We start from the raw sequence: 25,215 nt of genomic DNA on the forward strand, positions 1-25,215 counted from the left end.
TTAAAAAACTGCCTTATATCCTCCATCCATCCATTTTCAAGTACAGTGAAATATGCTTTATTGTGTACATAAAGATAAGACTATTAGCATCTTACCTGCGGGACACAGACCTTTCTAGTTGATCTCCAATATGGTGACAGATGTAAGCTAAATCTCACATATATTCTGACCTATGCTTTAACCAATGGCAGACTTGAGGTGACAGCTGGATATCTGGGGGACAATCTAGGGCCGAGGACCCAATGGAATTGAGAGGGGACCGTGGGGTCCGAGTTCCTGGCTTCATCAGCATGGTGTGCTCACCATGTCGCTCCACCAGGAAAGGTCCAAGCACTTATCGCTGCTCTGTGCTACTCTGGGTCTTTGAAACAAAGTTTCCACAAGTTAGGTGTTTAAGATTAAATCTGGGACTTGCCTGGTGACACAGTGGATAAGAACCCGCCTGTCAATGCAGCGGACATGGGCTTGACCCCTGATCCAGGAAGATTCCACAAGCCTCAAAGCAACTAAGTCCATGCATCACAACTACTGAGCCTGTGATCTAGAGCCCGGAAGCTGCAACTACCAAGCCCGTAGGCTGCAAATACTGAAGTACGTGCGCCTAGAGACTGTACTCAACAAGAGAAGCCACTGCAATGACAAGCCTGTCCACTGCCAGGGAGAGGGTATCCTCCACTTCCCTAAACTAGAGAAAGCTTGCCCAGCAATGAAACCTGCTGCTGCTGTTGCTAAGTCGCTTCAGTTGTGTCCAACTCTGTGCGACCCCACAGACGGCAGCCCACCAGGCTCCTCCATCCCTGGGATTTTCCAGGCAAGAACACTGGAGTGGGTTACCATTTCCTTCTCCAAAGTATGCATGCATGCTAAGTCATTTCAGTTGTATCCAACTCGGTGCGACCCCATAGACAGCAGCTAACCAGGCTCCTCCGTCCACAGGACTCTCTAGGCAAGAATACTGGAGTGGGTTGCCATTTCCTAGCACAGCCAAAAGTAAATTAATTTTTTAAAAAGAAGATTAAACACACACACATACACACACATACAAATCTGTTCTGAATTAAAGAGAAATATAATTTAAACTGACAAGTTTCTACATCCTAATAAAAAATGGAGGCATCACCACAGATGACCTCATATGCTTAGCTTCTTAGGACTGATTCCTCTGAGTTGCACTTCTTGTATTCCTTTAACACATCACTCTCTCGGGTTTTCTTCTCTGGATGTACCATGTGTGGAAGAAAATGGAAACATCTCTTTGGATGGTTGTTATATCTGTCAGGATACTAGGCTAACTCTAGTTATAAATACAAAAACCACACTCCAAAACAGGAATCTTCTCCAAACCCTCTACTCCCATGGTGTGGCCTCAGATTTTCTTGCTTTTTAAAATTTCTGACTGAAAGCTCCAGCAAATCACAGCACCACCTGCTTATTGACCCCAAAGAACTCTCTGAAACTTGAGAGATCATGACAGAAGGTGACAATTCAAATTGCATCCAGGAGGGAGTGTGACAACCTGGGCTTCCTAGGAAGACTCTTAATAGCCACCTGCCCCACCAAACCTTAGGTGAGAGGGCAGCCTCGGTTCACCGTCATCTTGGTATACAACTGAAATGTGCCGGCCAAAGGAAAGAATGGGTTTATATTTTTAAATAGATGAAAAAGAGACAAGACACCTTCTTTCAATACATGTCTACTAATTTTTACCAATTTTTTAACATCTTTCTTTCAATCTGACTGAAATTCTTCAAACTTCACACCACAGCTTAATTTTGTTCCCCCCCTTTTTTTGGGGGTACCCAGCTATGATAGAAAGATCTAGTCACCACATTCTTCATAAGCATTGAAGCTAATTATTAATTAGGTCTAAATAAATAGCTGTCTTTCTTCGGATTAACAACCGCCAGTATTACTCTTCCACCCTTCTATACATTTTCAAAACTCTTTTCAAGTCTCTTCCAATGACAATTACCTTGTTGTCGTTTCTGATTGGCACATCCTCGGTGTCTTAACGTGGCTAGAATCCAGCCCACTGCCTGGCATTCAGCAGGCTCTTGATAAATATTCTCAATGTGAAAGCATACCTGAGCAGCATTCAATAAATGGCTGAGCACAATCTGTCTTCCTTGGCTATACTTGCTATTTGGTTACATTTTCTTATTATTCCTACCACATGGAAATAATCATACTTCCATCATGAATTGTCCCTTTGACTCATGAGAAAATGCAATAAGCTCATTATAATTACCCTAAAGTATGAACCTAAGTATTGATTTTCTAGTAGGTGCATGGTATCCATCAATGAAAGGTTTGGTATACCTTGGCAGAACTTCAAATTATAATACATATGCCTAAAAATTCATCTTCTGTGTTTCCAAATCTCAAGCATCATAAGAACAAGATGTTCTTCTCTGTTCCACAGGGGATGCTGTTGGTATTGCCAAAAGGACTTTATCTTGGGGGCAAATGAAATGTCTTATTGAGAGTATTTCAATACTTCGATTAAGTGATTTTTTTAAAATAGTCACAATTAGCTAGCAATTTAACTATTTTATTAGATAAACTTCTCATATTTTTTCTTAAAAGGCTGATAATCATTTTACAAATGTTTTCTTGTTAAATGTCTGTCTTTGCTTAGAACAGCTTATTACTATAAACAAAAAATATAAACATGCTTTAATTTGTATGTCTTCCAATTTCATAGACAATCTAAATCATACCTAAATGCCAAGCAGAGAATGCAAGATATATGAAACAATCCCACGGCATATGTTTAATGGAAAAATTAAGACCCCAGCCTCTAACTTTTAGTCAGAGCTGATTAGGGTTGCTAATGGATATTTTTCATTAGATCAATATTATCCAGGTTGACACAAACACTTCTCTGTTACTTCTTCTTATTCCCCACATCCCCTCCCCCCACACACAGTTCAATACCAAGAAAAAAGACAGGAAAGTGTGAAAGAAAAATGAAATATGTCAGTTGTTCTTTAACAGAAAATTCTGTCTTCCTAGAGTCTTGGCAAGGTCATAGTCACCTTGGAATCGCCATGACCACTGATGTGAACTGGCTGTCCTTAAAAGAATACTTCTTACTCTGCAGTTACATTAGAGAGATGGGGGAAGATGTAAAATAAAAGATTGGAAAGGGGCTTCAATTACTGTTGGAAGAACTCACAAAAGTGGGTTTCATTTTCTTTGATGTTTTGATAAATTAGTAAACTTGACTAACATAATCTGGAAATCTTTCCCCAAGTTAAAGAGAGAAACATTTAGGAGTTTAACTATTTCATAGTCCCCTCTTTGAACCCAGAATTCCCAGGCTAAAGATTAGTGAGTTAAACCACAGAGTCCCAAGCTTTCCCACAGAAAGGTTAATAATTACACTTGATTTGATGTCTAGAAACCCATTCCCAACCCAAAGCCTTTAAGTAGCAAACCTCATAGTATGTTTTATTGGAAATGATGCCTAATGATTAAATTGAAATGTAAAGTTTTAATAATGATATTCAAAATCTTAAAGACATTCACTGGAGTGACTGACCCGAAAGACAACACATGCTCCCACAAACTTTTCAGACCAGGTCAAGTTTTGAGGTTTCAAAACCTCACTTCCTTTGTTTCCTCCTCTCCAAGGTTCTTCTGCAGCACTCCCCTCCACAAAGAAGAAAAAATTCTCCATAGATGAAAATCTAACATGAAAGAAGGGTATTCAAGAGGATCCAATAGGATGCTTATTCGAAGAGGAAGCTTCCACTCCTTGAGAAGACATTCATTGGTATCTTCGGATCTTAATCTGAAGATTTCTGCTTAAGACAGCAGTTCTCCCAACTGCTGAGAGCACACTTCATCATGGATGGGTCACTTTGAAGATGGTGAGACCTGACCAGCTCTCTCTGGTAGCTGTCACTGCACCTGTGACTGGCTGTCCACTAGCAAGTGAGGAGGAGCAGGCAAATGGAGAAGAAAACCAAACAGAGCCCTGATTTTCCTTCAAAAACTGTTCAGCCCTTAAAATGTGGGGTCATGCACTAAAGAAATCCACAAGTTCTGCAGCAAAGATCAACGCTGGGAGAGTTAAAAGTAAGACATGACAAGCAAGGACGGCTAAAGAGCAGTCAACTCCATGAGGACAGGGGCCACGTTATTTGGTTCTCGGGTGACAAACACATAGTCACCTGGAGCATAGCAGGCTCATGATAAATCCTTGTTAAGTGAATGGCATTCATTCAATACAGTTTCAATGTATAGTAGAGACAAGAAATGTACACTGGAGACATTAAAGGAGAAGAAAATGGCAACCCGCTCCAGTATTTTTGCCTGGAGAATTCCATGGATAGAGGAGCCTGGCAGGCTACAGTCACGACTGAGCACATACGCAGCAGATTCTGAGAGGCCATAAATACACAAAGGTTTAACTATAACTAATTTTATCCCTGAAAAGCTAGATAGTGGCCATGAAGACTTATAAGTTATTTGAGACACCCCACTCATACATGAAACACAGAATCAGCAGGCACACGAGGCGAACAGATATCTCCCCTAACTGTGATAAGGCATGTTCAAAGCTATAGAGAACTGAAACTACTACCAGCCTGTTAGAGACGCCTGGTAGCTTAAACAGCAAAGAATCTGCCCACAATGTGGGAGACCTGAGTTTGATCCCTGTGTCAGGAAGATCTCTTGGAGAAGAAAATGGCAACCCACTCCAGTATTCTTGCCTGGAGAATTCCATGGACACAGGAGCCTGGTGGGCTATAGTCCATGGAGTCGCAAAGAGTCAGACATGACACGGCAATGAACACACACACCAGCCTCTTAATGCTAGGTATTATACAGAATGAGCAGACCTCCCGGAGACTACAATCTAAGCGGCAGCTCAGATTGTATGCATGTGTTAAAGCCTCATCAGGTGAAGACTATCAGAAACAGGAACAAATCTGTAGTCGGACAAAATCAAATTTGTTGATTTGGTGCAGTGAGGGATGGCCCTTGAAGAAGTCACAGAATGACACTGAGAAAGAAAAAGAAGGGAATCATCTCTCCTAAGGTTTGGGTTCTCATTGGAGGATTCCAAGGTGAGTCTAGAGGACTCAGTTCTGGACTGTGGGCAGTTTAGAGGTAAAGTTACAAGTGGAGATTAATTAGGGGCTGTTATGAGGTGAGGACTGTTTAGAAATTTAAGATGCCCAGGAGGGAATTCCCTGGCAATCCAGCAGTTAGGACTCGCTGCTTTCACTGCTGTGGGTTCAACCCCAGCAACCCCCACTGACCAGGGTTCAACCCCTGGTCAGGGAACTAAGATCCCACAAGCTGTATGGCCTGGCCAAAAAATAAAGATGTCCAGTAAAATACGGATCAGTACAGCAAGTCTAGAGTGTCATCCACAAGAATGCAGTAATCACAGGAAGGGAGGCTCTTAGGGCATCTTACAGCAACCGCTTGACTGGAAGAAGCAGTCTTCTCTGTTAACTGTGGGCTTCTCTGGGAGCTCAGCTGGTAAAGAATCTGCCTGCAAGATTCTCTGGTGAAGGGATAGGCTAGCCACTCCAGTACTCTTGGGCTTCCTTAGTGGCTCAGACAGTAAAGAATCCACCTGCAATGCAGGAGACCTGGGTTTGATCCCTGGGTTGGGAAGATCCCCTGGAGGAGGGCATGGCAACCCACTCCAGTATTCTTGCCTGGAGAAGCCCACGGACCGAGGAGTCTGGAGCGCTATAGTGCAGGCAGCTGACCTGTTATGTGTCTGTCCTCCGAGCCTGACTCATGGCAAGGCTGCCTTTGTTGCTTTTCTATCCAGTTGATTTTCACTATTTCTATCAGAGAGACAGGCTTTGATCCCTATACAGATATAAATATTAAATTATCCTCCTTAATCAAGGAGGAGAAAGGGACATTCTCAAAACCTTAAGCTAAGAGAAGTGGGCCAAAAATGAAAGATATTTGAAACCGTTTCAAAACTGGCTAACACATAAACCAATGGATTATGGATTATGTAAACCCATCTACCCTTTTTAAGTCCTCTAAACATCCTTCCAGCCCAGCACATGTGCCCTCAATAATAATAGCTGATTTACTTCCCTGTCTCATCCTCTAGACTCCAAACTCCTGAAAGTACTCATTTTACACCTGGGGAGTCACAGCTCCTAGCACATCCTAAGTGCTCTGCATGCTGTCTGCTTGTCTCCTCTGTAGAGAATGTGTTTCAGGGCCTCTTACACAGTGAAACAGATTTTGGACCCTAAATAACTATTGAAGAATGTCATCATCTAAAGGATTCGCTACATGGAGGCAACATGGCAGCATCTGCAGCTCCCAGTCAAAGAAGGAAGCTTTCTTTTGATGAGTTCACGGATGACTTTGTTGCCACCTGATAGTTGAAAGCACTGGAAATAAACAGTTGAACACAAACAGGGTTGGACCCCTGAATCGCTTAGTACGCAGTCCTGGAAATGTTCATATGTCTGTCTTTTCAGCAAAACTGTAAATTTCTTGGACGTAAGAGGTTATGTATGTCCTGTTAATCTTGCTCCCCCCGCCCTCTGCCTACCATGCGGCACAGTATGGGAATGCGATCACGTGAAAGCTAAGTGGATAAAGTAGAAAAACAAGAACCTCCTTCAGGTAAGGCAAAAGGGTAAAAGGACAATGCGGGCTGGTAAGGAAGAGGAAATGTGTCCACACGCAGGCCAGAGGCTCCAGGGCAGGAGGTCGGAGGGCTCCGCAGACTGCTTGCTTCCCTGACAGGGGCAAGGGGGAAGCTGGAACATGGAAGCATAGAATGAGATCTAAAACCGGGCAGAGAGCGGAGGGGAAAGGAAGCCAAGAGAGGATTGGGAGGACATAAATAAAGCGATGAACACCAAGGTCAGAAGATGAGAACAGTCTTCATTAAAACCACGGATACAGGGAAAGTGGGAATAAAGATGAAAATACAGCTCAACACAATGACAGGGGAATAGAGGCAGGAGTCGATGAAAATACAGCTCAACACAATGACAGGGGAATAGAGGCAGGAGTCCAAGGAGAGAGCCTAGAAGATCTCTTGAGCTGGCTGTTAGAAAAAGCAAGAGCTGTGTGTAGAGGGGAAAGGAAAGGACATTGGCTCAGAACCCACAGTGCTGCCCAACTCTGGAGCAGGTGCAAACCACCAGCCACTTTTTTGTTTTTTCTTTTTCCCATCTCCTTTTCTTCTCCATCCATCCTGCTTTCTCTCCTTTCCTCCTGCTACTAAAAGTGTTGGCCAAATAAGACCACATATTTCTTTCAGGTTAGTGGAATGGATCCATTAGAGTTCTGCCTTTTTCTGTCCCGATGACATGGGTACAGAGAAGGACTAGATGTCCTTCTAGTGTCTTTTCAACAATGAGCCTCATGGAACAGAAAAGTAATGGTGGTTTCTGCCACCAAGGACATCAATGACATCAAGGTGGCATGTCTCACTTCGAGACTTGCAGTCAGCAAGTGGATACCATCGAGTCTAAATTATTAACCATCTAACGAATAACCAAATCATATTATGGACTCTGGTGTTCTGGGAGGAGGGGAGGAATGCTACTGACTCCTAGCACCCATTGGCTGGGTTTCCTTCCACATGTGAAAATCTAGCCACCACAGCTGGGACCCAAGGCCACACATTCTACAAAACTGTGAAGGTCCTTCTACTATAACATGTTGTTGTTGTTTTTGTTCTTGTAGTTGTTGTTTAGTTACTAAGTTGAGTCTGACTCTTTTGCGACCCCACAGACTGTAGCCCACCAGGCTCCTCCGTCCATGGGATTCTCCAGGCAAGAATACTGGAGTGGGTTGCCATTTCCTCCTCCAGGGGATCTTCCCGACCCAGGGATAGAACCTGCATCTCCTGTATTGGCAGGTGGATTCTTTACCACTGAACCACCTGGAAAGCACTGAGAAGAACTAAAATTAATATGTTTTAAGCAGTTAGAAAAATGGAATCATCTACCTTAATGCCATGACTTTTATCATGCAGCCTCAACACCGAAAACTTAAACAATATGAAACACGTCAGATTTGAGGGAAATGCCCCCAATTTTGATGAGTAGGTAGTTTTACTCTCTTCATGTTGAAACATCTTTGAATAAACATTGTTTGTGCTACTACTGCACTGAAATTTCTTCCCTGAAACAACTCTAAACTCTCCAATTCCATGTATTCATGTTCTCACTTCAAAGTTATCTCTGAGTCCCTCTCTGCGATTGAAGATGTGTTGCTGCTGCTAAGTCACTTCAGTCATGTCTGACTCTGTGCGACCCCATAGACGGCAACCCACCAGGCTCCTCCGTCCCTGGGATTCTCCAGGCAAGAACACTGGAGTGGGTTGCCATTTCCTTCTCCAAAGCATGAAAGTGAAAAGTGAAAGTAAAGTCGCTCAGTCATGTCCGACTCTTGGCAACCTCATGGACTGCAGCCTACCAGGCTCCTCTGTCCATGGGATTTTCCAGGCAAGAGTAGTGGAGTGGGGTGAAGATGTGTTACCTTACTCCAAAGAATGGTGGTTATCAACAGGTCTTTAACAGGTGTGCTCGCCTTTCTCAGTAGACACAAATGTCGAAAGGAAAGCACCACCTTAGATAGAGAAAATAGAATCTATACTTGTGAAAGGCCAGATTCTGTCAGGTTTGTTCTCAGAATTTGAACCTAGATCATCCCCTAACTCATAAACTTGTTGAACTCTATAAGTTTGATGGCAAATCACCTGTAGAAAAAAAGAGAGGTATTTCTGCCCAGTAAGAATTTCACAGACTAAAGTGAGGTTCTCACTGCAGCCCATGAAAGCTTCTCTGACTTGTGCTCCACCTAAAACAGCTGCAATAAGGCTGCAGAACCAACAGTGAAAGTGAGATCTCTATTGGGAAATGCATTCAGCATCCCCATTTTGGATGCCAAGAACCTCAAACTCTCCCTTTCTGACAATGAAAGCAGGGGTTCCTTTGCTCAAAGCAGGCTTTGAGTGTGGTCATGGTGTGGACATTGGGGATGAGGGTCTCTGTGAAGATCAAGACTGGAAATGCATAGAACTTCCCTGGTGATCCAGTGCTTAAGACTCTGAGCTTCCACTTCAGGAGCACAGGTTTCATCCTTTGTGGGAAACTAAGATCTGGCTTGCCAAGCAAAGGCCAAAAAAAAAGAGTAGAAATGCAAAGTGAGGGAAGTGAAAACACTGTTCAGACTGGGAGAAAAGATTGTGCAAATGGCTCAGTCATGTCCAACTCTTTGTGACCCTATGGACTATACAGTCCATGGAATTCTCCAGGCCAGAATACTGGAGTGGGTAGCCTTTCCCTTCTCCAGGGGATCTTCCCAACCCAGGGATTGAACCCAGGTCTCTCACATTGCAGGCGGATTCTTTATCAGCTGAGCCACAAGGGAAGCCAAGATTGGGGGGAGGAAACAAAAGAGGGAGAGTGGGGCTTGGGTAGGTGAGGGAAAGTGCTGAAGGTCACAGTTTCTCACCTCTTCCTCCCATCTCCTTTGCATCCTCAAAATGTCTCTTTTTCGGCTCTCCTTTGCAAGACTGTGTGGGTAAGGATGGAGAAGTGAAAGACTCCACACATCCCACAAAGTTAGAGGAAATAAGAAGTGTGGCGGGGGTGGGGGGGTGGGTGGTATCACCGGTAAGAAGCAAAGTGGGAGATATGTAGTGTTCCAGAACAGGGAGAGATGCTAACATCTAGTTGGAGACAAGAGGTGGGTTTGTCACATGTAACATGTGTATTCATAAATCAAAACCTTGTCTGTGTAACCTGGGCACTGGCCCAAAGAGAAATCAATAGTTACTGCTCCAAAGTGGAAGAACAATTACCAAATAATAAATCAACTACAGAGTCCCTGTGAATGCTTCTTCTGTTAAGGTTAACATTTTTTTTAAGTATATTCCCAAATTTTTTTGCACACCTCTTGCAATTTGCCAGGCATAATGTCTTCATCAAAGGCATTAGAATCCAGAATAAATATACGCTCCTACTTTTTTAGGAATTCACACATTTTAAATTCTATTGCAGAAAGTTGGCTTTAGTCACCAACCTCAAGCAAGGTGACTTCCTTCAACCAGTTGTGTGGCCTTCAAAAATAATTATATCCAGAACTAATTTCCTAATGTCTTTTTTTACTACTTGCTATAGATTTTAACCATTGGTCATTCTCTACCAGTAACACAAGTACCGTCTGAAAATTTTCTGTTTTTGTCTAATTTAAGCTATAAATCTTACCACGTTCATGTTCAACTTTTCACATACTGTGTCAGCTTCTCACACATTGGGTCAACTTATTTCACACATTGAAAATCAAAAGTACAAACAACATTAATTATTTAAACGATGTCTGGGATCACCACCTCTTCTCGCAAATTATTTAAATAATGAATTTAACCTCATGTTATTAAAAATACTGCACAATTAAAATATTTTCCTCTGTGTTTTTTTCTAGAGAGACCTATATGATCCTGCTGGGCATAAACACAGTATAAGAGGAAATGGAGAGAATACACAGCTAGAAAATGGAAGAATAAGGGTATGTTGTATCTTGTCCTATACGTCTGAGGACAACTACTCAGCCTGTTTGTTTCCACTAATGATCCAAAGGAATGGTCATCTTTGCCTTAAAACATGTAATGTCCTATTTATACACATTAGACAATTCATCTCATGATCAGAATGCCATCCAAATCTCTACGACAACAGCGTGAGAAACGCAAAGTGGCACTGTTACTATTATTTGCATTACCTCTGTACTCACAGCTTCCATTGGTCTTTTCTTGATTTCTCCTATGTCCAAGTAACTAGGGGGAATAAAAAGAATAAAGGTTCTTTTCATTACTTTTGAATCAATTGTGTAAATTTCTTTTTAAAAATTATTAAAAAAACAAAGCAAGCCATAGGAAACGCTTAAGCCAAAAGCAAAAAAGTCAACAGCTACTAATTTAAAGCCGTAAGAGTCACAGGAAAGGCTTTCGGAGCTGACACATGTCTACTCTACACCTGAATGAAACTGAAGCCTTAGAGATACATAGTTCTATTGTGGAACATTTTTCCCCACAATGGCTAGCTACTTACTGCATATACATTATTTCTCATTTTTATATCAATTTCAATACAGAGCAGTTTGTGTATAAAGCTTCTTAATGGTTCTACGAATCACAGACTTTAGGCCAAAGAGAGTTGTACAGACGCCATGCATTAGAGTAACAACTGTGAAAGGCTGAGAAAGCTTTTTCCCTAGGAGAGCACTTTAATGATCCAGAAATGCTCAGCCATGTGGGATGGTTTAGGCTCTGGTTCAGCTAAGAGACAGATGGGTGAACTAGTTAACCTCTGGAGACCCCTATTATTCCATTACTATTTGCTATATACATTAACTACTGATCATTCTTTAGCTATAGCGTAAGCACAACCTAAAAACTTTATACCTTTGTCAACTTCCAAGCTATATATTCATCACTGTGATTTGGTCCCAAGGTGCTAAATAAATGGTTTAATATTAAAAATAAATGTAAATCTAGCATTTAATTTACAACCATAGAAAGATACACTCTCTACCTCAACTACCACAATTGCTGAGACACCCCCAAAAAACTTATATCAGAATTAATTTTGGCTATGTTTCATTTTGTTGTTTTTTGGATAGAACACTTCAGTCAATCATTCCTCTAGAAATTATCATCTATTTCCCTTACATAAACAGTTATTACTTGCATAAGACAGTGCAAATTCTCCCTCTGTTTAGCATATAATGGGTCTTTTGGAAATCTTCAGGGACTGGTTTCTGACAAAATTACAACACATTCTAACTGTCATGTGTGGGAAAGTCATCTCAGATCCACCAGATTAATGCAGTAGGATCAACTTCCCAAAATGCATAAGGAAAACTTTGGGGAAAGTAACAATCTCTAGATGTCTCTTCTAGAGAATAAATAGTTTGATAGCTACCTGAAGTTTAATCATGGTTTCAAAAATTTTAGAAGAAATATGAGTAAAAGATATTCAAGAAGAAAGTTGATCATTTTCATTTGAAAAATATTTTCCACCATTGCTATCTTCCCCAGAATCATTCAGGGTCTACCTGACATGAATTACCCTCAATATGTTTGGATTTTCCTTTGTTCTGCCGGTTTCCTAATTTTTTATATAAACTGAAAACTGCTAGTTGTATATTCAGCAAATATATTCAGCATTTAAATCTTCCTGGCTTCTATCATTATAACCATAGATACTACCACTTTAACATAAATAAATAAACTATTCATCTGTCAGCATGGAAAACAAACTATGGACACTGTTACAACAAACCTGGGGTTTTTGTGTGTGAGTGAAAAGCAAAAACAGCCATGTAAATCTCTTATTTTATATATATATGTGCATATGTGAGAGTGTGTGTGTGTGTGTGTGTGTGTGTGTAAAGAATGATTTGAAGTGCACTTTCTATTCGGTTTGAAACTGTACCTGTTTTTATCTTTTGAGTTGGTAATGCTAAATAAACAAAAGAGAATATGAATTATTATTAAAGTGAGCCTGGAATTTTGAGCTGTTAATAGATTCTGAAGCAGGTTCCCATCCCCATGAAATTGCTTTATATGAAAGTTATTTAACTTTAAAAATTAATGAAGTATATGATGAAAGGGACTGGACACAGAGATGCTTTGCCTTCATATGACACTTTGGTGCTTACAAAACACCTTCACATCCATAACATTTATTTTCTACAATAACCCTGCGAGGTAGGAATGGCTATGTTCCTTTTCTGTGTTAGGAAACTAACTCACAAGGATTATTAACTGAAATGCACAAGGATGCAGAGCTAATAAACAGCTCAGTCTCAAGTCTCCTGATTCTCAGTTTTAAGTTCTAAGTTTCTTTGAAGCATAGTTTCATTTAGTGCTTTCCTAAGAAAGTTAGACAAAGCATACTAAAGGTTTCAGAGAAGGGAAATTAAAACCAAATACATCCCTCACCTCCCATAAAAAGAATATCTGGCATAACAAAAATCAGAACACTTAGAACTCAACCTAAACAAACACGTAAGGAAGTATATTACACAAATTTAGTGATATTTAGGGAAATAGTTCTATATAGTTAAAACCAGAATTCACAAGCACAGATTTTATGGTAAAGATTTTTTGGCCATCCTGAGGCCCAAGGTGAATTTTAATTAAAATACATTAAAAACTATGGGGGGGTTAACTACAGAGTTATCATATAATCCAGCAATTCCACTTCTAGGTATATACCCAAGAGAAATGAAAACTTAGGCACAATTGTTCATAGCAGAGTTATTCATAATAGCCAAAAGTGAAACAACCAAATATCCATCAACTGATTCAAGGATAACAAAATGTGCTATAGCCATATTACAGAATATTATTCAGTCATGAAAATAAGGAAGTACTGATACATACTACAGCATGATGGGCCTTTAAAACATGATACTAAGTGAAGGAAGACAGAAACACACAAAGTCACATGACTTTTACAGGCAGACCTTGCTTCATTGCACTTAACCAATATTGTGTTTTTCTACGAATTGAATCAGGTTTGTGGCCACCCTGAATAAAGCGAGCCTATCAGTGCCATTTTTCCAATAACATTTGCTCAATTCAGGTCTCTGTGTTACATTCTGGTAATTTTCACAATATTACACACTTGTCATATTAGTGTATTTGTTATGGTGATCTGTGATCAGCGATCTTTGATGTTACTACTACAACCTGCTAAAAGCTCAGATAATGGTTAGCATTTTTTTGCAATAAAATATTTTTTAAATGAGGCATGTACTTTTTTTGGATATAATGCACACATAACAGACTGCAGTATAGTTTAAACACAACTTTTATATAAACTGGTAAACCAAAAAACTCCTGTGACTGGCTGTATTGCAATACTGACTTTACTGCAGTGGTCTGAAATAGAACATGCAATATCTCCAAGGTCTGTCTGTATATAAAATGCCCAGGATAGACAAATCCATAGAGACAGAGATACTAACCACTACTGATCAGTGGTTACCAGAGGAAGGGGAGAAGGGGAAATTGGGAAGGTACAGGGTTTCTTCAGGGAGTGATGGAGATGTTCTAACATTAGTTGGTGGTGATGGCTGCAAAACTCTATGAATATACTAAAACCACTGTGGTTGATGTTATGTAAAATCTACCTCAGTAAAACTTTAAAAAAAAAAACAAGGAATATTAAAGTCTACCTGTCCCCTAGTACCCACCCCCATGAGAAATAATTTTTTTCAACCCCCATATAATTTTACTTTTCTAACTGCACTCACCCCTTTGTACTTTGCATTAAAATTACTGGTGTGCACATAGTCTATCTCCTGTTAGATTGTGACCTCCAAAAGAACAAGCTGTGTCTCTTTTCCCTTCACAGACCAAAGGCACAGTTTGCCAATGCACTGAACACCCACAATAAGTGAGCTCCCAGCCAGGAACTGGGGACAGGCATCACGAACGAGCCCTGTCCTTCAAGATTTAACCATCAGCCATCCGTGACAGGCTTGCAGACAAATACAGTAAGCCAGTAAACTTTTCCAAGCATCAAGGCAATGGCCTTAATGTGCAGGTGGTGGGAGGCGGGGGGAGGGGGGGGGGGTGGGGGGGGGGGGGGGGGAGGTCACACAAAGTGGAGCGTGGTCAGTTCTACTCGGAATGGAAATCTAAAGAATTTCCACAGTGACGAGAACACGCAGAGAGCACTTTCTCCACTGGTGACATTTCAGTATCCAGTTTTTCCGAGTCATTTTTAAGAAATCATTATTTCAACTAAATCGATAGATTCCCACACTGTAAATCAACTATACTCCAATCAAAATTAAAAATAAAATGATAGGTCCCAAGAAAAAAGTATAAAGAGAAAAAGAACAGGAAATGTTAAATATCTAACATGACATTTGTGCTAGTCTTTCCAAATAGCTAGTCATTGAATACTTTTTTTTTTTTTAAGATTCTCATCCATCATCACACCTTTAAAGTCTGTTCCTACTGCTCCCTAAGTGAGCTTTCTTCTCCAACCACGCTTTCAACCTCGAATGCAACTGCAGCAGGAGCTTTGAGGGTCATCAACTCGGACAGCCACCGCCCCTGAGCCCACCGAGGTGGGGGTTACTCCTCTCCACCTTAGCGCCCCCTGAAACGATGGGCGGCGGGGTAAGACGGACTCACTTGAGTTTCTTGAAGGCTTCCTGGCCCCCGGCCACGTAGTTGCCCCCGCTCTGGATCTGGTCTAGCTTCCAGACGCGGTGCCCGGTCCGCGGGGTGTAGATGTTCCGAACCGCTCCGAAGGGCGCCTGGACGCCGCACGTCACCTCCTTGAGGAAGACGTCGAAGCTGGACACCTTCTTCTCGTGGAAGACGACGCGGCGGCCCGTGAAGAAGGGGTCCCCGTTGCGGTACACCAGCACGCTCTTCACGACCGGCTGCGACAGGTGCCCGGACCTGGCACTGGTGCGGCTCATCTTCCCCTCGGGACGCCCGCGCGGCTCGCTTCTCCGGGGGGAGGCACCGCGGCTGCCCCAGCGGCCTCACCGCACACGCGCGGCGCGGGGTCGCGTCCTGAAACAAACGCGAAACAGACAAGCCCACGGGCGACCGCGGAGCACCCGCGTGCGCCCGGCGTCCACCGGGCGGAGACCCTGCCGCTGCAGGACTCACCGGGCACGTTCAAGTAGTTCACCCGAGTCTGCACCACCAATCAGACCTCTGCCGTGCGCGCGCGCACCTGTTTCTCTCGCTACCGGCGGAATCAAGGTGTAACCACCTCTGCACCGGAGCTGCGCCAGGGGCGGGAAACAGGCAGACTGCGTGCGCCCGGGTGGGAGAGAGGTGGGAACGCACAACACATGCACCAACTATATAATTATAAATATGCTGAAACTTCTTTCCTGGCTCCCACTTCTCAACCTCCTGTTTGTTCCCGAAATCAAGTAATTAGGGTTTGGGCTGAAGCTGCCCAGCTTTTTCTTCGCTGGGAGATAAATGCCTAAAGTGCACTGAGAGAGGAGAGTCGAGCGTCCGAGACCCCTCGCCCCCGCCCCTCCCGCAGCCAAGACCTGCACCGCCCCCAGCGAAGCTCCCGTGGGCATCCTTTGAACACTGCGAACAGGAGCGCGCAATCAAGTCCCAAGGTGGGGTGGCGGGGAGGGGGGGGTCCCCGGGAGGCGCCCGCGGCCCGGGTACCTACCGACACTGGAGGGCGGGGAGGGGGTGGGGTGGAGCGGGGCCACGGCGCTGCGGCTCGGCTGGCACCGCGGTGAACTCGCCGGGGGCCGCGCGTCGCTCCTGCTGTTCCTCCCGCAGCCGTTGCCTCTGCGGGCCTCCCTCATCCCAGGGGGAACGGAGTTGTTATTTCCCGCCGTTTCCATAGTAACTGCAGCCCCGCGCAGGGAGCGGAGTCGGCGAAGTAGGCCTGGCGCGCTCGCGGATCTCTTGGGCTTTGCCCCGGGCGTCCGGCAGCGACTCGAGAAAGTGAGTGTTTTAGGGGGAAGAAGGGGCAGCCCGGGTCGCAGTATCAAGTAGCCACTCTATAAACGGACGCCTGTTGGGTGCCTGGCGCTGCGCTAGAAGTTGGGGGATACAGCGGTGTAGAGAAAAAAAACCTAGCATTTTTGAGTCCCTACCCTATGCGTGTGTAGTTTTATAGCAAGAAAAAGAGCCTACATCCATGCTGTTTGTGTAGATCGGATCCCTGTATGGGTAAGAGTCGGACACAACTGAGCAACTGAACTGCACTGGTGGGTTAAGAAGTGCCTGGGACCGGGAGGCGGGGGGCTGGGGTGAGAACTTTGGTAAAGGGGTGCTTTGTCCAGGCTACTCTGGGACATATATATTGTGGAACAAGAAAATGTTCTTTAAAAAGGTGAAATCTTCCAGCTCGTCTCTGCCAATGTTCCCCTATTCCTCCTAAGACGTCAGTACTATGTGTCACGTGCAGATATCATTACACGCCGTACCTAATTCATCATCTATGAATAAAAATTATGGTCAAAATAACTACCATTAATTGAACACTTTATCATGTGCATTGTGTGAGGCGCTTTAGATAGATCATCTAATGTTCAGAGCCTTCAGAGGTAAACATTCTTCCCTCCGATGAGGAAACAGAAGTAGAGAAGCCTCAGGTCACATGGGAAAATTCAAACCCAGCTTTCTGTGATCCAAGGACCACTTTAACCACCATGACATACCATCTGAGAGATGAATGTATGAGACATTGCAATCTGGGGCAGAAGCGTTTTTAAGTAAAGTTACTTAATACATCAATGCCTTGAAAGTTCACAGTTTTCAAAAGACCAAAGAGAAGAGAAGAATACAGAGGGAAAATAGAGGAAGGAAATTTTGTGAGCTGATTGTGAAGAATACAGGTTCGACTTCCCTGGTGGGCCAGTGGTTAAGAATCTGCCTGCCAATGCAGGGGGCACAGGGTTTGATCCCTGCTCCGGGAAGATTCCACCGGCCACTGGCCGGCTGGGCCTGGGCACTACAACTACCAAGCCCATACTCTAGAGATGGACAGCCACAACTAAAGAAAGCCCGTGGGCAACAACAGAGACCTAGGGCAGCCAAATAAATAATTTAAAAAAACAAACCAAAAAAAGGATTATTAAGAATACACAGGTTGAGAGGAAAATATCAGTGAAGATGGGCTGCCAAACGGTAAATAGGACAGAAAATCAGTTTGGGGAGGGGAGAATGGCAGCATATCTAGCACCCCACCAGACCACCTAAACCTCCCTACTCCCATACCCATACCAGCCCAGAGCAAAATAAAAACACATGGCCTCTTGCTCAAAAGTTCAAACTTCAAGATGGCGGCAGCAGTACAATAAACTAAGCACGAGGATCTTCCAGGCGTGAACCTTGTCGCCAGCCCAGGAGGCATCTGGGTTCTAATGCCTCCCCCAACGGTATCTCTAGCCCAGGTTTGTCAGTACCTCTTGAGCCCAGACTCATTTATCCAGTTGCCTCTTAGACAGTGATATGGTGATAAATGTTTAACTACTCGTTTGCAGAGTGGGGAAGGCCTTGATTCACAACATTTGCCAACTTTTGTAATTTCAGTAGGACAAACCAGGCCAATTTCCAGCTCCCATCTGACATCCCTGGAGGCATGAGTTGTGTAGTCACAGGTATGGCATTTCCTCCATACAGATGCAATAGACATCTAACGAAAGGAAAGGAAAGAGAAAGTGAAATCTCTCAGTCGTGTCCAACTCTGCGACCCCATGGACTGTAGCCTACCAGGCTCCTGTGCCCATGGAATTTTCCAGGCAAGAATACTGGAGTGGGTTGCCATTTCCTTCTCCAGGGGATCTTCCTGACCCAGGAGACAAACCCAGGTCTCCTGCACTGCAGGCAGACACTTTACCATCTGAGCCACCTGGGAAGCCCAATAGACATCTAACCTCAGAGATAATAGTAAAATGGAGGTGGTGATGAGTTTTGAGTCATTATTATCTTTGTTTTTAAAATTTATTTCATTGTACACTTATGTAATTTAATTTTTAATAATGACCGTGTTTAAAATTCCTGGAAATTTAACAGTTGAGTCTTGCAAGTCAGTAGAAGGTGGTTCTCAGCCCATCCTTTCTCCTAGACAACATCCTTAGACCATCAGAAAGGCAGTATGGACTCAGAATGCTCACAGGAGCTCACATTTTCCTCAAAATCTCTTTTCCTAAGATCCTTATCTCCATGAATGGACCCCCATCTACCCGATTTGTTCAAAACTGGAACATTCACATGAGTAAATAGGCTAATTCTTATTTAGAAGGAAGGAAGAGATGGAAGGAAGGGGGCGGGGTGGGGGAGGAAAGTAAGAGAAGGAGGAGGAACTGGGAAGGAGGCGGAAGAGGAAGATTTGGAGTGTTTGGGCATGCATGCTAAGTCACTTCAGCCCTAACTGACTCTGCATCCTCCTGGACTGTAGCCTGCCAGGCTCCTCTGTCCATGGGATTCTCCAGGCAAGAATACTGGAGTGGGTTGGCATGCCCTCCTCTAGGGGATCTTCCTGACCCGGGGATCGAACCCGTGTCTCCTATGTCTCCTGCATTGGCAGATGGGCTCTTTACCGCCACCTGGGAAGGAGTGTTTGTGGGCATTCAGCAAAGAAGAGATGAATGGGTGGGGCCTCCCAGGGGAGATGAGTCTTGAGGTGGGCCATGAAGAATTGACTGGATGTGATACAGTGAAGAGTTGGAAAGGAAGTTAAAGGAATCTTCATGAGGAAAAGAAGAGAAGCAAGGACAGTATGGGAAGTGAGCCAGGGAAGAATCCAAAGGGCAGAGAGTTGTCTCTGACCCAGGCCTGGCCCAGGAGATGGTGGGTGGGGAGGCCTGTGTCTACTGGGGGAGCCTGAGGTGAAGGTCTGGAGAAGGAAATGGCAACCCACTCCAGTATTCTTGCCTGGAGAATCCCATGGACAGAGGAGCCTGGCAGGCTACAGTCCATGGGGTCACAAGGAGTCAGACACGACTGAGCAACTAAGCAGGGGGTGAAGGTCAGTGATGCTGAGTCCCAGCAGAGAGGGCCCCAGACGCCAGGAGAAATCAGAGGCTGCCAGAGGAGGCCCAGCCTGTGGTGGCCAGTGTCCGCTCTGAGGAGTGTCAGAGCCTCCTGAGTTCCTTAGCCATCTCGAGGAATCCAGGTTCTATGCTCCTGTTTTGTCAGGAACGGCCCACAGTGATTGGAGAGACCCCCGCTGTTCAACGTCTCGCGCTGAACTTTGTGGCATCTGGGATTCCCTAAGGATAAGGAGGATGTGGGCTTCCACTGCCTTCACACCGTGGTCCTGCGCCTGGGCTGGGACGTCCCTGAAGCTTCCCTCCCTGTGGGCTGAGGTTAGAAACCCTGCAAACCATATGCCCAGAGGCCCCATTAGAGTGTGCAGGAGAGCTGGGAGTATGGCTGCACCCCAGGAGGGACCTACGGAGGCTCCCTCCAGCTGAGGGCCCTGTGAGTCAGGGTTCCTCATAGCGTGACAAGCACCCCAGCATGCTACCTGGGTGAGGGGAACAGGTCACCCGGGAGTGGGCTCGGGGTACAATCCTACTTTGCACATCTCTAGGGACAAGAGGTGCTCTCTAAGACAGAGGATAACATACAATAAATAAAGATATAAGTACTGCCATTTTCTCTGCACGGACTGCTTAGGTACCCGGTTTTTAAGTATGGTTGTGTTTTCCTTTTTTAATAGAGGAAAGGATGTTGCTCGGTTCTTTCTTCTTTTTAATTTTTTTATGTGTGGCCATGCTGGGCCTTCATTGCTGCATGGGCTTTTCTCTAGTTTAGGCAAGTAGGGGCTGATATTCGTTGCAGTGTGCGGGCTTCTTACTGTGGTGGCTTCCCTGGCTGCAGATCACAGGCTCTGGGGTGCGCAGGCCAGTAGTTGCCACACGTGGGGTCAGTAGTTTCAGCTCCCAGGCTCTTAGCCAGGCTCAATAGCTGTGTTGCATGGGCTTAGTTGTGCCACAGAGAGGGAGAAGAAGAGGATGGCAGAGGATGAGGTGTTCGGATGGCATCACCAACTTGATGGACATGAGTTTGAGTAAGCTCCAGGAGTTGGTGATGGGCAGGGAAGCCTGGAGTGCTACAGTCCATGGGGTTGCAAAGAGTTGGACATGACTGAGCGACTGAACTGAACTGAAGGGGCTTAGTTGCTCCATGGCATCTTCCCAGATCAGGGATCGAACCCGTGTCTCCTGCATTGGCAGGTGGATACTTTACCACTGAGCCATGTTCCCCTCATTAGAAAGACCTTCTCTGATAGCCTTATGTGAAGTATCCGTTAGTCACTGTAGGTCACAGCACACCTTCTGTTTCCCGTTTGTAGCACTTGCCCTTCTGCAGAATGTTCAGGAGAGTGGACCATTGTCAGATCTCTGACTGCTCTATATGAAGTACTTAGAACAGTGCCTGGCATAGAGTTGAGCAGATGAATATTGTGTGTGTGTGTGTGTGTGTGTGTGTGTGTGTGTGTGTGTGTGAAAAGAGAAAAGGCAGTAGGAAAGAGAAGGGAAGGGAGCGAGAGGGGAGGAGGTGGCAGGGAAAGGAAGGTGTCCTAGCTCAGGTCTCCACTGTGTTCCCTACAGGGATTCACATATGTCTGAGTGCGTCTGGTTGGACCCACCAGGAATGTATCGTTAGGAAAAACTAAGGCGTCACTTGAAAATAAATTCATCCTAAAGTAAAAGACTGTAAGAGAAGTCAACCCCGTAACAAAGGCTAGATCATGGGAGAGGGGCAATCTGAAGTTTAGCATCTCATCTGCCAGATTCCAGTCCCCATGTGCTCGTTACAGGGATTTGGATGTGGCTATCAACAAAACTTGACACCAGTATTTCACTATAAATTCTATAAAGCATTGAGCACAAACAGCTCTTCTTTTATGCTGTCTGCAAAATGTAACGTGGAAAGGAGATGGAGAAGGCATGCTCGGGCGGGGAGCAGAGTCACCTTGGCAGTGTCTCCCTGGACCCTGTGGGCTGTAACCTAGCATCCAAGGCGCTGGGACCTGGCAAGAGACAGCATCACCCCGTAGAGGTGATGGTACCCAGGTGGCAGTACCTGGCTTCCCAAGCAGTAGAGGCCTCAGTAGGAAAGAATACCAAAAGGAAGGAGCTCCAGCAGGGAATGAGGGCCATGCAGAGACTGGACAGGCTTAGAACTCACTCCCTAGGAACTCCTTAAAGTAACTGGGGGAAGTTTCAGGGGGACAGTTATGGGGCTGCACATGTATGTTTCATAGGAAGCAAGAGCTTGCCAAACTCTGCCTTTATCATCTTGACCAGTTTCACCCCCTGGCCTGATACGACCTTAGAAAATATAGGGATTTGAGACCCTGAAACTGAGGGAGAGAGGCACAGGCAAAAAAATTAATAGAACCTGGTACTGCTGAAAAAGGCAAGAGAGTAACTGTTTTAAATTTCCGTGTGGGATTTTTTTTTAAGATAAGTGAAAGTTGCTCAGTCATGTCTGAAGCTTTGCAACCCCATGGACTATACCTTCTGTGGAATTCTCCAGGCCAGAATACTGGAGTGGGTAGTCTTTCCCTTCTCCAGGGGATCTTCCCAACCCAGGGATCAAAGATAAACAACTCTCTATTAGAGAGTTTCATGTGGAGATTCTGAGATGCAGATCACATCTGCTTTATGATTGCTTCACACACGCCACTTCTGGAGATCTCATTCTAAGGGGTATGATTAATGAGATTCTTTGGCCAATAAGGCCACTTGTAAACTACAGAAATCCTCAGAGGGATTCATCAATGCCCTGTATGCCTTCTGGAGGCGTTTAACTAGCCACCTGGAGGATTTCCCTGTCTCTGGACAATTATTTCACAGCAAAGAAGAAAAAAATCGCGTGAGGTTTCCAACCAGTCAAATTCACTGGAGTCAATAAACATGTCAGATTTAGGAAAGACTTGTATCCATTTCACAGGGATGGTCTCAAGATGGATTTTAGCTTGCTTCACTGAAAATGCCAATATATTTCAAAGTAGATTGGTTGTATGGTTTTATTTATACATGATACTTAAAACCTGGTTTTGAATCTTGGCTCCATCACTTAGTAGCTATGTCATCAGGGCTCTGTTACTTTACTTTTCTAAGTCTTAGTTTCCTCATCTATAAAATGAACAACCAAACACTACTCACACAGTATTAAAAGAGATCATGATTAATCCATAGTGTTTACAGAAGTGTCTGATACATTGTGTCCAACTCTTTGAGACCCCACGGACTGTGGCCCGCCAGGCTTCTCTGTCTATGGGATTGTCCAGGAAAGAATACTGGAGTGGATTGCCATTCCATTCTCCAGAGGAACTTCCCAACCCAGGGATCAAACCCTGGTCTCCTGCATCACATGCAGTTTCTTTACTGTTTGAGCTACAGGGAAGACACATAGTATGCACCAAATAAATATCTCATTTTTTTTTTAAGATAAATCTTTCTTCTTCTCATGTGCAAATGAGTGTGGACAATTTTAGCTACTACACATACAAAGTTTGGCCAGACTCAGTGTAATATAACAGTCAAGTCAGTGGTGCTAGTGGTAAAGAACCCCGCCTGCCAATGCAGGAGACATAAGAGATGCAGGTTCGATCCCTGGGGCAGGAAGATCCCCTGGAGTAGTATATGGCAACCCACTCCAGTATCCTTGTCCGGAGAATCTCATGGGCTGGTGGGCTGCAGTCCATAGGGTCACAAAGAGTCAGACACAAGTGAAGCGACTTAGCGTATATGCAGTAGAATATAACAGACCAGAGAGAAACAGTCCTGCTTAGGGTTTAGTCTCAAGGCCACTTGCATCACTACCCCAAGATGGATAGTATCAGCGCCCAGCCCAGATCCTCTCAGATCCCTGTGACCCCGTGAGTCCTACCACTGACTTCTATGTGCCACACCTGTGACTCCTTCGCAGGCAGCCTTGGGCTCCTGGAGAAGCAGCATTTGGACCGTTGAGAGCTGGAATGCCTGAGAGTTTACCCTTGCCCACTCCCACCTCCATCTGTCACCTACCACCACCCCATACATACCCTTAACCTGTGACCGACCAGTGCAAGAATAGGAAAGCCCACCTCCCTTGCTTTAGGTCGGGTTAACCCTAAAGCATAAAGTACACTTCACAGCTCCCCTGTGGAATCAAGTTGGAGCCACTCTCAGTGGGATATTGCCTGAAATTCCACCCTTACCTGGCTTCTTACCAGTTACTTTAAATAGCACTGCCCATTCTGACTCTCTAATCTCCTGACCTGGACCTTAGCTGCCTAATCCATTCATTCATTCATTATCAAATAATAGCTCAGAACCTACTCCGGGCAAAGCTCTGTTTCTCATTTATGTAGTCAATATTCTGTCCTTTCTACACCTTCTGTGCACTAATTTCCTCTTCTTCAAAGTATTCCAGACACATTGGGTCAGGACTCACCCTAATGATAATTACCTCTTTTGTTGTTCTGCTCTTTAGTCACTAAGTCATGAGCGACCCTCATTCACCCCCATGGACTGTAGCCTGCCAATCTCCAGTCCATGCGATTTCCCAGGCAAGAATATTTGAGTGGGTTGCCATTTCCTTCTCCAGGGGATCGTCCCAATCCAGGGATCTTGAACCCAGGTCTCCTGCATTGGCAGACAGATTCTGAGCCACCAGGGAAGCCCCAATTATCTCTTTAAAGATCTCCAAATAGAGTCACATTCTGAGGGAATGGGGCTTAGGCCTTCAATATATGACTTTCTAAGGAAGTATACAATTACGCTCATAACGTACATCATTTGTAATTCAAGTAGTGCTAATTCTAGCAAATCATCACTCTATTTTACACATTGTTCTAAAGAACGACTAGTTCACATCTGTTGGGCTTTCCAGGTGGCGCTAGTGGTAAAGAACCTACTTGCCATTGCTGCAGACGTAAAAGACGTGGGTTCGATCCCTGGGTTGGAAAGATTCCCTTGGAGGAAGACACAGCAACCCACTCCAGTATTCTTGCCTAGAGAATACCAAGGACAGAGAAGCCTGGCAGGCTATAGTCCATAGAGTCGCAGAGTCGGACACGACTGAAGTGATTTAGCACACACAGGTCATGGTTTAAACTCAAACTGAGTTTAAAGCTGATGATGAATGGAAAACACTAACCATCAAATGTGTCAACAAGCCTTTAAATACTAGTTCAGCAGCTGAGGCACCAGTGAGGGATACGGCACAATTGGAACTACAGTGATTTCCAATTCATCCAGTCAAGTCATTACCAAATTTACTCACACTTTGATTTGTTTCCATGTATCTGATGGCAATATACATCATTTGTATCATCGATTTGTTTTGTTCTTATACACTAGAGCTTCTGGAAACTGAAGAACGAAGTACCACGCTATTTTACAGAAAACCAGAACCCCCTTGAGACTTGATCAGTTATGACAACTGAGGACGAGAGCAAAGAGCAAATCCTTTTGAAAGGATTTCTGCCTCAGTGGGAGGTGTAAGAAGCTGCTAGCCTGACTTTGCTTGCCTGCAGGACAGCTGGAAGCAGATGTAATGTTGATACTTTCAAGTAATTGCACTTACAACACAATCTACTCTCTTCTGCAAGGAGTCTGTTGTGATACTTTGATTCTTAGACTAGAAAAGCTGTTTAAACAAAGTACTTTCCCTTCCATGGTGATTTAACTGTCTAACTATGGGGAGAAAAATAAAGCTTTCACAAACCT

General features: G+C 44.3%; 1 protein-coding gene across 1 annotated transcript in view; it reads right to left on the bottom strand.

Moving 5' to 3' along the window:
• Positions 1 to 24,417, bottom strand: part of DCDC2 (doublecortin domain containing 2) — a 153,744-nt gene extending 129,327 nt beyond the window's left edge. The window contains exons 1-3 of the mRNA XM_043450799.1: positions 24,402 to 24,417; positions 15,179 to 15,568; positions 10,744 to 10,798 (exon numbers count right to left, since the gene is read on the bottom strand). Of these exons, the coding sequence (XP_043306734.1) occupies positions 10,744 to 10,798; positions 15,179 to 15,471 (348 nt within the window). The 5' untranslated portion in view covers positions 15,472 to 15,568; positions 24,402 to 24,417. The remainder of the gene's footprint in view (positions 1 to 10,743; positions 10,799 to 15,178; positions 15,569 to 24,401) is intronic.
• Between the last annotated feature and the right edge of the window lie 798 nt (positions 24,418 to 25,215).

This window comes from Cervus canadensis, chromosome 28, assembly GCF_019320065.1.
Source record: "Cervus canadensis isolate Bull #8, Minnesota chromosome 28, ASM1932006v1, whole genome shotgun sequence".
Classification (NCBI taxonomy): Eukaryota; Metazoa; Chordata; class Mammalia; order Artiodactyla; family Cervidae; genus Cervus; species Cervus canadensis.